Source organism: Pangasianodon hypophthalmus, chromosome 29 (assembly GCF_027358585.1).
Source record: "Pangasianodon hypophthalmus isolate fPanHyp1 chromosome 29, fPanHyp1.pri, whole genome shotgun sequence".
Classification (NCBI taxonomy): domain Eukaryota; kingdom Metazoa; phylum Chordata; class Actinopteri; order Siluriformes; family Pangasiidae; genus Pangasianodon; species Pangasianodon hypophthalmus.
In genome coordinates this window covers 3,496,576-3,514,856 of record NC_069738.1, presented here as the reverse complement: position 1 = coordinate 3,514,856, position 18,281 = coordinate 3,496,576, and the positions used below count along the sequence as shown (strand labels likewise).

At 37.0% G+C, this 18,281-nt stretch overlaps 1 protein-coding gene across 50 annotated transcripts in view; it reads left to right on the top strand.

The window, feature by feature from the left end:
- Nucleotides 1–18,281, top strand: part of LOC113534414 (uncharacterized) — a 272,572-nt gene that overhangs the window by 75,276 nt on the left and 179,015 nt on the right. For 30 of the 50 annotated variants that reach the window (XM_053231345.1, XM_053231346.1, XM_053231350.1 and 27 more), the window contains exons 1-12: nt 2,915–3,046; nt 4,202–4,268; nt 6,626–6,686; nt 7,469–7,632; nt 7,724–7,866; nt 8,381–8,500; nt 8,908–9,027; nt 11,278–11,397; nt 12,267–12,386; nt 13,769–13,822; nt 14,015–15,784; nt 16,184–16,378. The exons of 5 other annotated variants lie outside the window; for them this stretch is intronic. In XM_053231345.1, coding sequence (XP_053087320.1) covers nt 7,814–7,866; nt 8,381–8,500; nt 8,908–9,027; nt 11,278–11,397; nt 12,267–12,386; nt 13,769–13,822; nt 14,015–15,784; nt 16,184–16,378 — 2,552 coding nt within the window. In that variant the 5' untranslated portion in view covers nt 2,915–3,046; nt 4,202–4,268; nt 6,626–6,686; nt 7,469–7,632; nt 7,724–7,813. Of the gene's footprint in view, nt 1–2,903; nt 3,047–4,169; nt 4,269–5,687; nt 5,740–5,796; nt 5,836–6,625; nt 6,687–7,468; nt 7,633–7,723; nt 7,867–8,380; nt 8,501–8,907; nt 9,028–11,277; nt 11,398–12,266; nt 12,387–13,768; nt 13,823–14,014; nt 15,785–16,183; nt 16,379–18,281 lie in introns of those variants that run through there. 15 more of the 50 variants (XM_053231348.1, XM_053231337.1, XM_053231344.1 and 12 more) reach the window with 11 other exon arrangements.

Below are 18,281 nucleotides of genomic sequence, written 5' to 3'. Positions count from 1 at the left end.
GTCCCAGGAATCAACACCACAACATTCACATGCAAAACGTGATATTTATTTTAAAGTAATAACATGTCACGAACATAGGAAACTTCTCTATATAACATACAGCGCATGTGTGTTTTCGCTACCTAGACCCGGTGAGAGAGAGCCTGCTTCTTAAAGAGCCCAACGCCTTTAGTGCATCACATGAAAATACACAATGTATAATTAAACAGATAATTTATCACAATGATCTACAGTAACCTTTTATCGAATGTGTTTTTGAAATGTTTCAGATGAATTTTGGGCGAAATGAGCAATTAAATTAGCATTAGCCGATGCTATTTTGCTTAGCTCGCTATCAGTGCTGTGGCTGAAGCTTACAGAGTGCTAACAGTTAGCCTACTAGCTAATCCGATAGACTTAATATTGTTCGGGGAACTTAGTTGGCTTGGTATTGCTAACTTCATAGAGCTAGCTATTTATAAAGGCAGCGTTGCAGTTTACAGACTTGGTAGTTGATGTTTAACTGTTTGTGCTCTTGTCTGAGGGGATTTGTGCATTTTGTAAAGTTGCTATTCACACTTCTTGTTTTTGACAGTGAGGCCGCGAATTAGCCATCATCTCATTCTCCAGTTAGCTTAGCCTGTTAGCTAGCTAGCTAGTCGTGTGAGTTATTTATTGTAATGACCCTGATAATAAGTGCATTCAGCATCGGGGAAAAAAATTAGCATATTTTTACTCAAAAATAATATATTTATGGTATATTGCTTGTGTGTTTTGAAGACACTCTTAATTAATTTGTAATGTACTTGTAATACAAAAAAGTACACTTTAATATCACTAATGAAGCATGTAATTATCTTACACAGGCAGATACTTAAAGTGTACTAAGTATACTTGAAGTTGTTCCAATTTAGCACATAGAAGTACACTAAATACACTTAAAGTTATGCTTTACTACAATTTAATTACAAGTAAAATATACTTAGCACAAAATTTAGTTGTTCCAAAATAGCACACTTCAAGTTAACTAATCATTAACACACTTAAATATACTGACAATTAGTCTTTAATTTTTTTTTCACTAGGGCAGCTGTGTGGACTCGATATCATCATCCTGAAACACACACACACACACACACACACACACACACACACTGAGTTTCATATACTGTATACTACAGAGCTTATTCATTTCTGGACTGTGATTGGTCAGAAAGTGTTGATTAATTTTCTAGAGCAGCAGCTCTGACAACAGCGCAGCTGCAAATCACAGGTTTATATTAATGCACTTGTTTATGGCTGCAGATCTGTGCCAAAAATCCGAGCGCGTTACTGAATCTCGCGCAATATAAATCTGTATTTTCGAGCAAAATTATTCCACACATTCAAGAGCTGCTTCTTTTCTCAACAGACATGGCTTCATCAACACACTCTTCATGGGAGTCATTAATTGTTGATAGTTTTCGATTGATACCCTTGCAGCATACTACATTATGTAATAAATGTAAATGGGATGTTTAGCAGTTGTTAATAGACATAAAGTGTTCTACCAGTTTACTAGCTAGGTGTATACTGGTCTGGAGGGCCATGTGGAGTTAGGAGGCTCTGTTGGGTGGAAAAAACATGCAGTCTTGATGAACTACACCTTTATGTAACTGGCATATTTATTTTTATTTATTGTTTTGGAAGCGGGGTCCAGGTTCTATCTGTGTCATTTTTTTTGTACTTTCTTTTTTAGGATTTCTCCTCACAGAGTTGCAGGGTCCTGAATGACATCAATAACAGAGAATTCAGCCCCCAAAGTCCTCCAGAAAACTGAAGTGATAAATGCTCACTTTGAAGGTGTAATGATTCTCTGTCTGTATTAAGTGAATGAATGTGTGTGTGTGTGTGTGTGAGTGTGTGTGTGTGTGTGTGTGTGATTGTTCACTGCGATGGATTAGCACCCTGTCCAGGGTTTCCCCCACCTTGTGCCCTGAGTCCCCTGGCATAGGCTCCAGACCCCCTTGCGACCCTGTGTAGGATAAGCGTTACAGAGAATGGATGGATGGATGATAGATTCTTTATTGTGACATCTTCAAATTAAATTAATATGTACGCTATTTATTCAGTTTTTCAGGAAGACTTTTGGCCTTTTGTCTCTGGGTTGTTAATAAAAGTGACCTTAGGTGGAGGCTCTTGCTTTGGGGCCCCCTGACTCCTTGGGCCCCTGGGCCTGTGCCCGGTAAGCCCATTCGGTAATCCATCCTTGTTTGTACAGTATATGGTTCGAACATGTGATCTGTCCAGCTGCATGCAGAAATAAAATGTCTCTTTTAAAGCGAAGTGGAGCAAGAGTTCATTTCTTCAACACTATTAAGCTGTAAAATATTGTGTGTGTGTGTGTGTGTGTGCAGCATTTATTTAAATAAATGGACAGTATTTAGAAGAGATCTATTAAGCAACACCTGTATGTGTGTAGCTTTTCTTGCTTTCAGGTGTGTGTCATCGTCACCTGTCTAAATTCTCTAGAGTTTTTTATGCTTAGAGAAAAAAACAGTATACCACACTCTATACGCATTATATCCCATACACCTGTCATATGCAGGTAGGTCACACTGTATGTGTGCAAAAAAATAATGTAATAATTCAGTATAAAATGTGAAATCTTTCTCAGCTGCTTTCTTTTGTCTTTTTTCACAAACAGCTTTCCTGTGAGATTATTATTATTATTAATGACGTCACTGTTATTCTGTTTCTTGGTAATTAAAGTGGACTGGACTTGTAGTGTAACTTCAGACAACAAAACGTCAGGAGTCTCCCTGAACGAGTAAAAAAGTCAATTATTTCAGTTATTTCAATTTCACTGTTCGCTTTTTCTATTTGAAGTTCATCTAAAGGAGCCGACTCAAAGAGTCGATTCATTTCCTGAACGACACATCACCGGAAGTGAGTCAGTTTTTCTAAAGTGAAAGTGTTTGTGTCTCAGCCGCGACTCCATTTTGAGGAGCGGCAGGAAAAGTAAATAAACTTCAACACCAGGCAGAAACGGTGATATTAATGTTACACAACGTGGATTTCTGACTAAGTGAGTGGTTTCTTTAATATTTAAAACGCTTTTATAATGTATTGAAGTCTAAAAGTCTAGAATGTAGTGAAGTGTAAAAGCAGTAAGAAAAGTGCGTCATGGCGGACTGAAGGCAGTGAGAAGCTGTTGTTTATCAGCTGTGGAGCTACTACAGATATATACACCAGCTCTTTTCTTTTCTCAATAATGAAACGTTCAAAAGCTTTTGTAACCTGAAATTTTAAACAGTTGAATTATTTTAACCTGAATTTTTGACAGCTTGAAATGTTTTTATCTCGCTTAAAAAAAAAAAACTAGTGGTAGAAAAGTGTAATAGCGTGTGAAGTGATCACGAGGCGTGAGAGAGAGAGAGAGAGAGAGAGAGAGATTACTACAAGGTGTAAATCATTAATAAATCATTAATAAATAACTAAGAAATGAAGCCTCCCTCTATGAGCTCCCAGGTGTGTTGTGGTTGGTCAGGAGTGAGTTTGATTAGAGTCTGACTTGTTTGCTGTTTCTGAGTATCCCGGATGTTTTCACTGAATTGCTTTACTTGAATTTTTCACTTCCTGAATTGTTTTAATGTGTATGTTTTATTATCTGAATTTTTATTTTTTACCCAACATTTTCAAATTTACACATGCTAGGCTAACGAAATATTAGAAAAATTAATAAAACGAGTATAGCCAGTTACTGATTGCAGATTCCTTCTACTTAAGGTACAGGGCCAGGGGATGTTCATCCTCAAGCTCTTCACTGCAGTCTGGTGGTTTATCCATCTTCAAATGCACATAAGCACTAACTACATTGTGTAGAATGAGAAGGTCACTGCATATGGTGGACTGTCATCATTCTTAATAGTTGTTTTCTACATTGATGAACTTGACTGGTTGCTAATGATATCCATCTAGTCATTTCTAAGTTCTAAAAGGGCCAGCTCAAAGAGTCGATTCGTTTGCTAAATCACTCGTGAATCACTCATAATGAATCTTCATAATGAAGTAGAAGTGTTTGTGTCTCAGCCGCGACTCCATTTTGTTGCTGTTGGAAAAGTAAATAAACTTTAACACCAGGCAGAAACAGTGATATTAATGTCACACAACGTGGACTTCTGAGTAAAAGTGAGTTATTTCTTTAACAGAAACGTCGTTATATTTTTCTGACCTCATGCAGAAACAGCAGTAAAACTTCACTTCAGTGGAACTGAAATCATCGTCCCTGTAAAGCTGCTGTTTATCAGGTGTGTGTTATTTATTCGAGTTTCTCTCTTCCATTTCTCATTAATTAAACATTCAGAGTGTTTGGGGGAATTTAGCTTTATTAGTGTGGAACGAACATAATGTGTTTTAAGCTCTAGCTTCTACAGAAGTCCATACAAGACCATGAGTAATTTATTTTTTTCTGTGCTGTTATCACAAGATCACAACTTAGTTTTCTCGTGATCTCCCTGCCAAATGTTTTCTTTAACTTTTCTTTAACTTTTCAGTTCCACACAGCCATCGTCAAACACAGTCTACTATCCTGTAGTAGACTGTAATTAATTAATCAATTAATTAGTCCGTTAATATTTTTTGGCTATACACAGCTAAGCCAAGGGTGTTAAACTCAAATTACGGAATTGTGGATGTTTAAGTTTTAATTTTTATTGAGTTGCTGTGGTTTACATTACTTCACTATGTGTTTATTTTGTCAGGACTATGTTACCCATCAGCCCCTGCACCTCACGAGATCACACACACCTGAGTCACGTTTATGGTGTTTAAGCTGTGTTTCTGGTAGTACTTTTTGTCTTGCGTTTATCCAGCTCACATCGTGTTCTTGTGTTCCTGCGTTTACCTGGTTGTTGTTGGTCTTGTTCATGTACCGTGTGTATGTTTTGTGCCGATTAAATCACATCTGTATCCGCCTCCGACTCCAATCCCTGACATTTTGGGAATCTGTTAGAAGAAAGCAGGACTAAACTGGACATCATAATGAACTACAGCTGTTATAAAGCCACACACTTTATATAATATATTTATTTTAACACTATCATGACTGGAGTTTTCCGTAAATAAGTCCATACAGTATGTTCATGTTCAGTGCAAGGGGTTCTACTGGAGATGCGGGAGCTCTAATCTACAGCCCAACCCAGTACTCTCCTAAATCTGACCCTGTTACATCCTGTTTCTGAAGACTTTGACCACCATTTGTCTTGTGAGCCGTAAACCATTCAGGCAGCATCTCTCAAACATCATGCGATAACCATGGAGACGTCCTGGTCCCTCAAACTGGCTGGCAATGAGACTGAATTTTTTTAGGATTGCTTAAGACCCTTGTTTTCTACTGGTTTGAAGCGTATTACATCTTTGGCCAGGTGCAATATCATGGCATGAGTGATCAGTGTTTTCTCATAAGGAGTGCCTTTTTCAAACCCATTTGTTATTGTTGTATTGCTTCAGCCCTGTTTCTAGCTGTGGTGTTGTTCATCTGAGCTCTACATGTTATCTGAATTTCAGCACACACTCTTTAGGGTACTTTATTGGTGGTTAAACAAATTTGTATTCTTCGAGGTGCCAATGTTCTTGCCTTTGCATATTTTTTTAAACAACCCTTGTTTGCACCATATCCGTTGTATAAAATGCAGCAGTTTCATATAACTGATGTTGATTTTTTTTAGGCACCAACTCCTCCGTGTTGTCAGCCATGTTGTTGCAAGTTGAGGAGGAAATGTAAGATAAGGAGCCACCTACTCTTGGTTATTAATGATTTGTTCATGTGTCTGTCAGGGAGAGCACAAGCTGGACTTGGGATTATAAAGTACACAGGTTAGGATGCCATATCTGAGCATTTTCAGCACAACTGACAAAATATATTTGGAATCACGATATATGTGATCTCTGTAAAAACATCATGGATCATTCACCATCTAAAATTGTCATATTGCCCATCGCTACTTTAGGCTCACAGAAATTCTCTGTGTTTAGTACAACTAATTTCAGACTTGCTGACTTCTGGTTCAGAATTGTTCATTTATCGAAACTAAAAACCCATTTAATGTTGATGAAGAGGAAGAAATAGGTTTAAAGTAGCCCTTCTATTAACTACAAATGATTTAAGCAACTTTTTGCTTCGGCCTTTTTAGTTAATCCCTTAAAAGCAATTTCTGTATGAATGATATCCCTAAAACTAAATAAAACAATAAAGGCCTATTGTTTTTAAGACCAACTGGCAGAAAAACATATAAAATTTGAAGACCAAGTATGTTTAAATGTTTTCATCAACATACACCTAGTAACCTGTTCAAAGCAGAGAAACATCCAACAGGGTCATCATACATCATAACTCAATCCCTTGTCTGTGTGGGTGGATCTTTTCCGTTGATAAAGAAAAATATTCCAGGTGTAGCTAGAGATGGACACAGCACGGACAAACACTTTACATCCCCATTTTTTCACATACTGTTTTAGACCAGTACACGCCTTGCTGGCTACCATTCACCTGTGGATAGATATCCATCACGGTGGTACAAAACCTTACAGCAAGAGACAAGTGGGTAATAGGGATGTTTTATTTTGAAAAAAGGGTCATAATCATCAGAACCTTTTTTATTCGCAGATTTTCCTCAACTTCATCAGGATCACATGGATGAAGGGACCAGGATATGGCTTTCTAACAGGTGATTTTTTTTGTCTTATGTGCAGACATACTGTATGCTTCTGCCCTTCATCAGATGTTTCTCTAAAACAAAGTATATGTTTAACATGTAAATGTCGACACACATACATAAATTTCAGGCTCTTTAACTCATTACTAAAATCAAAAATACTAATAATAACAATAATAATAAAAATAAAGTAATAAGACACATTGTAAAGTAGCTGTCTTTACACAACAGAAAATATAGAGTTATCCACTCCTTTCACTACTGTCCAATATATAACATTATCAAAAAAGCATCTTCATATGAATCCTTGCTGCTTTCTGTAACCAATTCTTATTTGGACTGATTTTGGTCAGGTTCCTGGATAATTTCTTCTAAAACTTTGTCCACAGTAAATTGCTTTTGGTGTCTCGATATTCAGTAGAAAATTGAGACTGATGAGAAAAATAACACAGATATTTCTTCTACCTTCAGCAGAGGCCCCTTCCCCTGATTATAAAACTGTTTACCTCACTTCCTGTCTGGACTATATACAAGGATACGCACGCTCACACACTCACACACACACACACACACACACTATCTTGCCTCAATCATTTGTCAAGTCCTGAGCATTATTCCTGACTAGTGTTTATCGTGTATTTTGACCCTTGACTTGTTTTCTGACTACTCCTTTGGATTTGGCCATTTTGTCTGTGTTCTGCCCTGATCATGTTTTTACCCTTTTCACCTGCCTTTTGCAGTCTTGTATGTTACACAAACAATTAAGAATCTGCTATTTCTTTCTCTCTCTCAAGCTGTCTGTGTGCTCCTGCTACCTGATGTCATTGCTCCTGCCCTCTGCACCTGCATGACGTGACGAAACTGCATAATATTTATAAACTACTCTTACTATGAACCCTTCTGCTCCTTAAGCTTGGACCTACTCACATATGCAGTTCATTACATGATTAACATAGAGGTAAAATAAGGGTTTTTTATTTTTTTGATCAAAGATATGAAAGTTTGGTTCTTTGCACGGTTAACTGCACATTTGTTTTTGTGTTTTCTAGGAGTGTAATTCATTCTAGCAGAAGAGATCACCGTCTTTAGGACTCGGCTGTGTGTCCATAAGCTGTCTGTGTATACGCTAATATTCAAAAATGGGGCTCCTTGATCTGGACACAGATGATATGACCCCACCCTCCAAGAAGTGGTAACCATGTTTTTGCATTTTAGACATTACCTGTTTTTATCTGAAATATGTAGTGAGTACATATGAAAATAATAACCAAAGTTTATACTAAGAATGAAACGTTAGTAGTCATCACTTGAAAAAAAAAATCTAGATTCTGTTCATTGTAAGTAAAATTATGTCCTTATTGTATTAACAAGTCACTTAAACATTATAAAGCAGAGGTATTCAAATTTTTCCCCATGAGCCACTACAGCCCTAATTCTGCTACTATATATTCACTAAACATTTTAAAGGTATTAATATCAGTATTTGTGCAGTACAGGGTTTGACAGTGTCATATATATAATATGGAAGTAAATGCATCTTGACAATAAAAGTAATAATAATGGCTAACAAAATAATTAAAACCAAAATAAAGACTGTACAAGTCACTGTTCATTGTTAGAGCCAATTAAGTCCTCATTAAGCTAACAAGTCAGTCAAATCTAGAGTGTATATAAATCACTACAGGACTGTCTATAATGTTGTGCAGTAAACTCCAGAGAAATAGATCAGACTCACCAGCACCCAGCTGTGTCTCCATGAAGAGTGATGCATCTATGGATCCTCCTTATGCGAACTTTAAAAATGGAAACCCCCCGTGTGGACACAGGTAACACCCCATATTTCTCATAGTTAAAATCACTGCACAGAGAAAGACCAAGCTACACATTGCTTTATCGAGTCCAGAGTCATTAGCAGCATTTTGATATTTATCAGTTTATTTTATACTTTAGTTAAGCCCTAATGCTGCTACTATATGTTCACTAAACATTTTGGAGGAATTAATATCAGTATTTGTGCAGTGCAGGGTTTTACAATGGCATATATACTATATGGAAGTAAATGCATCTTGATTTGACAATAAAGGTAATAGTAATGGCTAACGAAATAATCAAAAACCAAAAATAAAGACTGTACAAGTCATTGTTAGAGCCAATTAAGTTCTCATTAAGCTAACATGTCAGTCAAAAACTATAGTATTTATAAATCACTAAAGGACTGTATAATGTTGTGCAGTAAACTCCAGAGAAAGAGATCAGACTCACCAGCACCCAGCTGTGTCTCCATGAAGAGTGATGCATCTATGGATCCTCCTTATGCGAACTTTACAAGTGGGGTTTCCATTTTTAGACACAGGTAACATCCCATAGTTCTCAAAGTTAAAATCATGGTTTGACATTTATATTATAGATTTTTGGTCTTAAAGTGATGCTACAATACTTTCAGTAAATGTTTTGAAAGAAAGAGTGTAAATATATATTAAGGTCAAAATGTCTCACAGGTAATGTGTTAAGAAATGATAATATAAGCAAAAAAAAAAACAAACTATGGGAAACGATATGTCATGACACTATTTCTGATGCACTCCATTTTTACAGTGTCATATACAGTCCCTTCCGAAACTATTGGAACGGTAAAGCCAATTCATTTATTTGTGCTATACACCAAAGACATTAGAGTATGAGATCAAAAGAAGGAAATGAGACGAAAGTTTAGGATTTCAGCTTTTATTTCTTGGTATTTACATCTAGATGTGTTAAACAGCGTAAAACATAGCCATATTTTAGGTGAGCAAAATTATAGGAATAGGTAAGTCTTGAAGTAAATTAAAGTAAATAACACATAATATTTGGGTGCGTATCTTTTGCTTGCAATAACTGCATCAAGTCTGCCACTCGTTGACATCACCAGACTGTTGCATTATTCTTTTGTGATGCTTTTCCAGGCTTTTACCACAGCCTCTTTCAGTTGTTGTTTGTTTTGGTGGGTTTCTCCCATCAGTCTTATCTTCAGGCGCTGAAATGCTGCTCAGCTGGGTTAAGGTCTGGTGATTGACTTGGCTAGTCTAAAACCTTCCACTCTTTCCTCAGGATAAAGTCCTTTTTGTGTTGGTAGTGTGTTTTGGATCATTGTTACGCTGCATGATAAAGTTCCTCCCAATTAATTTGAATGCATTTCTTTGTAAATTGGTAGACAAAATGTTCCTGTAATCTTCTGAATTCATTCTGCGTTACATCATCAGTAAAGATTAGTGAGCCTGTTTCAGAAGCAGCCATGTAAGCCCAAGCCAAGACACTACCTCCACATGTTTCCTCCATGTTTCACAGATGAGATTGTATGTTTTGGATCATGAGCATATTCTTTCTTTCTCCACACTTTGGCATTTCCATCACTTTGGTAGAGGTTAATTTTGGTTCCAGAACTTTTGTGGCTCGTCTCTGTATTTGTTTGTGAATTCCAATCTCGCCTTCTGATTCTTACTGCTGATGAGTGGATTGCATCATGTGATATGGCTTCTACATTTATGCACTTGAAGTTTTCTTCAAATGGTAGATTGTGATACCTTCACCGCTGCCCTGTGAAAGTTGGTGATGTCACTAACACTTGTTTTTGAGTTTTTCTTCATAGCGCTCACAATGTTTCTGTCATCAGCTGCTAGTAGTTTTCCTTGGGTGACCTGTTCAGTGTCTGTTTGTCAGTGGTTTCTTTCTTTTTTTTTTTTTTTTTTCTTTTTTTTTTTTTTATAGAACAATCCAAATTGTTGTATTAGCTATGCCCAATGCTTGTGCAGTTGTTCTGATAGATTTTCTCTCTTTTTCCACCTTCACTATTGCTTGCTTTTCTCCCATAGACAGCTCTCTGGTCTTCAGTCCAAGTCTAAGCTTTGCTGTTATAATAAGCTCCACTCTTCTCTGAAGGCTTTCCACTACATTTTGGAGTGTGGCTGTGGGGATTTGTGTTCATTCAGCTACAAGAGCATTAGTGATGTTCAATGAGCAGGTCTGGGGAACTTATTCAGTGTTTCAGTTCATCCCAAAGGTGATCAGTTGGCTTGAGGTCAGAGTTTTGTGCAGGCCACTCAAGTTCTTTCAGACCAACCTTGACACACCATGTCTTCATGGAGCTCGCTTTGTGCACAGTGGTACAGTCATGCTGGAACAGGTTTGGGCCTCTTAGTTCCAGTGAAGGGAAATTGTAATGCTACAGCATACAAAGTCATTCTAGACAGTAATAACAGTTTAGAAAAAGCCCACATATGGGTGTGATGGTCCATAAACTTTTGTCCATATAGTGTAGATGTAAATATGCGGAAATGAAATCTGAAATTCTGATCTATCGTCTCATATTCATCTTTTGATCTCAAACACATATGTCTTCAATGTATAGCGAAAACAATAGAATTGGCTGTTCCAACACTTTCAGAGGGGAATATAGGTAATATGGAAGTAAAACCATATTGATGTGACAGTAAAATTAATAGTAAAATAAAATAATAGTACAAGTCACTCTTCATTGTTAGAACCAATTAAGTTCTCATTAAGCTAACATGTCAGTCAAAAACTATAGTGTATATAAATCACTAAAGGACTGTATAATGTTGTGCAGTAAACTCCAGAGAAAGAGATCAGACTCACCAGCACCCAGCTGTGTCTCCATGAAGAGTGATGCATCTATGGATCCTCCTTATGCGAACTTTACAAGTGGGGTTTCCATTTTTAGACACAGGTAACACCCCATATTTCTCAAAGTTAAAATCATGGTTTGACATTTATATTATAGATTTTTGGTCTTAAAGTGATGCTACAATACTTTCAGTAAATGTTTTAGAAGAAAGAGCATAAATATATATTAAGGTCAAAATGTCTCACAGGTAATGTGTTAAGAAATGCTAAAGCAAGAAATGATAATATAAGCAAAAAAAAAAAAACTATGGGAAACAGTATGTAGTGACACTATTTCTGATACACTCCATTTTTACAGTGTCATATACAGTCCCTTTCGAAACTATTGGAACGGTAAGGCCAATTCATTTATTTGTGCTATACACCAAAGACATTGAGATCAAAAGAAGGAAATGAGACAAAAGTTGAGGATTTCAACTTTTATTTCTTGGTATTTACATCTAGATGTGTTAAACAGCGTAAAACATAGACATATTTTAGGTGAGCAAAATTATAGGAATAGATAAGTCTTGAAGTAAATTAAAGTAAATAACACATACTATTTGGGTGCATATCCTTTGCTTGCAATAACTGCATCAAGTCTGCCACTCGTTGACATCACCAGACTGTTGCATTATTCTTTTGAAATTCTGATCTATCGTCTCATATTCATCTTTTGATCTCAAACACGCGTCTTCAATGTATAGCGAAAACAACAGAATTGGCCTTGCTGTTCCAATACTTTCGGAGGGGAATGTAGGTAATATGGAAGTAAAAGCATATTGATGTGACACTAAAATTAACAGTAGAATAAAATAATAGTACAAGTCACTGTTCATTGTTAGAGCAAATTAAGTCCTCATTAAGCTAACATGTCAGTCAAAAACTAGAGTGTATATAAATCACTAAAGGACTGTCTATAATGTTGTGCAGTAAACTCCAGAGAAAGAGATCAGACTCACCAGCACCCAGCTGTGTCTCCATGAAGAGTGATGCATCTATGGATCCTCCTTATGCAAACCTTAAAAATGGAAACCCCCCGTGTGTACACAGGTAACATCCCATAGTTCTCAAAGTTAAAATCATGGTTTGACATTTAAAACGATGCTACAATACTTTCAGTAAATGTTTTAGAAGAAAGAGTGTAAATATATATTAAGATCAAAATGTCTCACAGGTAATGTGTTAAGAGATGCTAAAGCAAGAAATGATAATATAAGCAAAAAAAAAAAAACCAATATGTAGTGACACTGTTTCTAATACTGCTGCTGCTATTAATAATAAGAAGAGCAACAAACATTAATGTAGTAATCTAGCAGGAAATAAAAACTATGATAATAATCTGATAAGCACCAGGCTATAAAATTTCATGGGAGATTTAGAGATTATATGCCTGTGAACCTTTCTTTCAGGTTTTTTTTTTTTTTTTTAAAGATTTGTGACCATCTAGAACAGATTATCTTTTCATACTGACTAATGTACTCATACTCTCTTACATCTCTAATGACAGTTAAAAAAAAAAAAAAAAAAAAAAATTTAAACCAGATCAGATTTTTCTTCTTCAGTTCTACAGTATTGGTGGTGATGTACTTAGCACTGTGTTCTTTAATTGTTCATCAGAATCAGAATCATTTTATTCACCATATATATAGTTACAGGATTAGGATTAGAATATTTCTTGATGTTTGGTCACAACATGATACACACAATACAAAGTTTACATCACAGAGAACACAACACACAGTCATCATCCTAATCTACAAATATTGCACCTTAATCAGAAATGGTAGACTCAGTTTGTGATTTATATTACAGTGGAGGCAGAAATACCAGCTGGATGCAGTTCAGAGTGCATTAAACAGAGTAGTGTGTGTGTATGTGTGTATATATATATATATATATATATATGTATGTATGTATGTGTGTATGTATGTGTGTGTGTGTGTGTATACATTGTGTGTGTGTGTGTGTGTGTGTGTATATATATATATATATATATATATATATATATATATATATATATATATATATATATATATACACAATGTGTGTTTGTGTTAACTAGATACACCGAGTACAGCCATTACATTAAAACCACTGACCTGTGAAGTGAATTACAGAACTGACTGTTCACTTGCTGCCTAATTTATCCCACAGGTGCCACTGTAACAAGATAATCAATATTATTCACGTCATCTGTCAGTGGTTTTAATGTTATGGCTGATTGCTGCTGCACATATATGCTGTTAAAACCACCTGATATTAAAACCACCACCTTATATTATGTAGATCTCCTTTTTGCTGCCAGAACAGAAATTGTCAGTGGAAAGAAGCTGTTAATGCACTCACAAAGAATTATTGTAGCAAAATTAAGGCTAACATTTAGACAATAGTGACAAAAGGTTTTGCCTTTAATAGCTGCTTTTTATTCCCAGAGTTCTACAGAAGGCAGCAGATGGAATAGAAAAGAACGTCATCACAGATACAGGGTAAGATCAAAACCAACAACATGACTGTGACACTGACACACTGGTATAATAAACCTCTTTGCAGTTATTTCCTACGTGACTAGCTTATAGAAAACAAACAGTTGAATGAGGCAAATACATAGTGTTAGCATCATAAAGAATGGTTATCTGACCCCATGTCTCACCATGTCTTCCTACTTCACCCTGTCACAGACACGACCCAGAATCTGCTGCTGTAAATGAATCCCAGAAAAAGTTCAAATTAAATCTGATGGAGAAATTTCAGTGTTTAAATGGAGTGATAATAAACCAGGATACCCGAACACTCCTGAATGAGATCTACACAGAGCTCTACATCACAGAGGGAGACAGTGGAGACGTCAGTAAAGAACATGAGGTGAGACAGATCGAGGCAGCATCCAGGAGAACAACAGCAGAGGAAACACCAATCAAATGCAATGACATCTTTAAGCCCTTATCTGAACAAGACGAACCCATCAGAACTGTGCTGACGAAGGGAGTCGCTGGCATCGGAAAAACAGTCTCTGTGCAGAAGTTCATTCTGGACTGGGCTGAAGGGAAAGCTAATCAGGACCTCCACCTCATATTTCCACTTCCTTTCAGAGAGCTGAATTTGATGAAGGACCAAAAACTGAGTCTGATGGATCTCCTTCATGTCTGTTTTAAAGAAACAAACGAAACAGAAATGTCCAGTGTGAAAAAGGTTCTGTTCATTTTTGATGGATTGGACGAGTGTCGTTTTCCTCTGGATTTCCAGAACACAGTGAGAGTGTGTGATGTAAATGAATCAGCATCAGTCCATGTGCTGCTGATAAACCTGATCAAAGGGAATCTGCTTCCCTCTGCTCTCATCTGGATCACTTCCCGACCAGCAGCAGCTGATCAAATCCCCTCTGAGTATGTCCATCGAGTCACAGAGGTACGAGGGTTCAATGACCCACAGAAGGAGGAGTACTTCAGGAAGAGAATCAGTGATCAGAGCCTGGCCAATAACATCATCACACACCTGAAGTCATTAAGAAGCCTCTACATCATGTGCCATATCCCAGTCTTCTGCTGGATTTCAGCCACTGTTCTAGAGAGAGTGTTGAGTGAAGCAGAGAGTGGAGAGATCCCCAAGACTCTGACTCAAATGTACACACACTTCCTCATCATTCAGACAAACATCATAAGAGAAAAGTACTCAAAGAAGCAGGAGAGTGATGAAGAAATGCTTCTCAAACTGGGACAACTGGCTTTTCAGCAGCTGCAGAAAGGCAACCTGATCTTCTATGAGGAAGACCTGAGAGAGTGTGGCATTGATGTGACAGAAGCAGCAGTGTACTCAGGTGTGTGTACGCAGATCTTCAGAGAGGAGTTTGGGCTTCACCAGAGTAAAGTGTATAGCTTTGTTCATCTGAGCATTCAGGAGCATCTCGCAGCTCTGTATGTGCACCTGACATTCATGAAGGAAAAGAGAAATGCTCTTGTACAGAGTCGGGTCTTTAAGACAATTTCTGATGTCCACGAGAGTGCTGTAGATCAGGCCTTAGAATGTGCATCTGGACATCTGGATCTTTTCCTCCGCTTTCTCCTGGGTCTCTCACTGGAGTCCAATCAGAAACTCTTACATGCCTTAGTAACACAGACAGGAAGTAGCTCCCAGACAGAAAATAGGAAAACAGTACAGTACATCAAGAAGAAGATCAGTAGAGATGTTTCTACAGAGAAATCCATCAATCTGTTCCACTGTCTGAATGAACTGGGTGACAGTTCTCTAGTGGAGGAAATCCAACGCTACCTGAAATCTGGAAAACAAAGAAAACTCTCTTCTTCACAGTGGTCTGCTCTGGTGTTTGTCTTACTGACTTCAGCACAGGAGCTGGAGGAATTTGACCTGAGTAAATATATCACTACAGATAAAATAAGAGAAGAGATTGTTGTGAAGGTGATGCCTGTGATTGCAGCATCAAGGAAAGCAATGTAAGTAGAGCTGAATATAACTGTTATACTGTTACACTGTTAAGAAAATAAATCAAATGTCTTAGCTGTTCAGATGAATCTAACTCTTCATGACACTTTAGACTCTTTCCTTTCTCCTCTTATAAACATTTTAGATCAGACTCTGATGCTTTTCCGTTTGGCATCTCAGATCTTTTACTCCATGTTTATACAAAGCTGTCTGTGATGATGTACGCAGCCAAAAACTCCAGTAAAGCCGAATGAACTCTGAATGTGAATTATTATTACTATTATTACAGCATTTAAGTAAATTGTGTAGCTGATGTTTGTGTTTTGAAACTGAGACGTTGCAGTGAAAGCTTTCAGGACCTGTTTGATAATTTGCATCATTGTTAGTTCATTGTGTGTTATTTCCTTCAGTATCAGGTGTGATACAATTCAAGAAAGAAGTTGGTCAGCTCTGGCCTCAGTGCTCAACTCAGATACCTCCAATCTGAAAGAACTGCATCTGACTGTGAATACACTGGATCTGTCTGAGAATAAACTAGGAGACTCAGGAGTGAAGAATCTCTCTGCTCTGTTGGAGAATCCTCACTGTAAAGTGAAACATCTGAGGTAAGATCTTCTCTCTGAGAGTCACAGTAGTTCACTAAAAGCTGCAGTTAAGAGCTGTATACAGTGTTGTTTTTCAGCTGAAGTGTGCTGTAACAGTAAAACATAGAGAACAAATATATTAGTTATTAAAATTATCACTTATACTTTAAACTAATAATTAAATGCACTTAGAATTAGATACATATGTATAAAAAATACAGTTAAACAGTATTTTGTTAAACATGAACCAGCAATACCTTTACACCACTTGCAGATTAAATGTCAGTAATTCTCAGTAACAGCAGTAATAATTGGTCAGTGTTAATAATGACTTGTGATTGGACAAGTGAAGGGAGACAATCCAACACACACATCATCTTTAAAGCAAGTATTAATCCAAGATGAAAATCTGTTGATGAAGTGTGTGTCATTGTGTCTCTGCAGCTTATGTTGTTGTCCTCCATGTTGTTCAACTTTTTTGTTGGACTTTGCTTTTTTCCTACTTCGGCAGAAGTCATCCCGCTAATGTTATGAGACTCTTTCCATTTTATTGCCCCGATGTAAATATTTTGGTTTTACTTTAAAGAATTATCAATACGTATCTTAACCACTCATTTCAGTTTGATAGTTATAAGAGTCATATAATATAAAATTATATGGCAGTGTTCCGTCGTAGTGGCGCGGTGTTTTTGAGTGTATTTATATTTCACTTATGACGTCCTACTGATGATACTGACTGTCACAATAATGTGAAGCACTTTATTTTATTACTATTACTATTATAAATTATTTCATTTTCCCTCTTATCATTGTTCTTTTTTTCTGTGACTAAGAGGCTGGGCGGAGGCTGGTATGTTGGACACGAAAGTGGCTCTCCCCTGCCATACATTAAATTATTACATCCACCATGTTCGTTTAGGTGGCTGGGGTTGGGGACCTAGCAGACATATTTTGTTCGTATGCCTTATCTTTTTCTTTGTTTATTTTAAACATGATTATCTTAATTTATCTTGAGCTGTGTTCTCAATGTCTCACCTAAGTTTCCTTATGGCTGACACCAGCTCAATGGGAAAGGTAGGGTGCATGGTTCATTTTGTTAGCTGGAATGTCAAATCTTTGAATCATCCTGTGAAATGGAAAAGGGTACTCTTACACCATGACCATCTAAAAGCAGACATAGTATTTCCTCAGGAGACTCATCTCCGAGTGATGGACCAGATTAGATTAACAGGAGGATGGACAGGGCAAACATTTCATTCAAGTTTTAATTCCAAAGCAAGAGGAGCAGCAATTATAATACGTAAGAATGTACCACTTGTAATGTATAGACTCAGATCCCACGGGGTGATATATCATTGTGGTGGGGAGACTGTACGGGCTCCCCATTATTTTAATGAACATTTATGCTCCAAACTGCGATGACAATACTTTCTTTACTCAGGCTTTCTCCCGAATTTCCAGTATAGACACTTACCACCTTATCTTAGGGGGTGACATGAATTGTGTCCTTTCTACAAAGTTAGATCGCAGTTCATCTAGAGCATCCTCTGAATCCAAATCATCTCAAACAATTAATCTCTTCCTACAGACATATGGTTTAACTGATATTTGGCGGTTCTGAAACCCTACTTCTAGGGGCTATTCCTTTTTTCTTTGGTTCATAAGTCATTCTCGCGTATCGATTATTTTTTTATTGTTGATAGACTTCTCCATATGATTGTTGATTGTGAATACCACTCTATAGTCATTTCGGACCATGCCCCTTTGAAAATGAAGTTATGCATTCCAGGCATAGAACCTGGATACCGCCCATGAGGTTCAATCCCCTTCTTCTTTCAGATGAAGTTTTAGTGAATTTTATTAAATCAGAGATTGATCTCTTTTTGTCTCATAATAAGACGCCCGGGATGTCTTTCTTAACAAT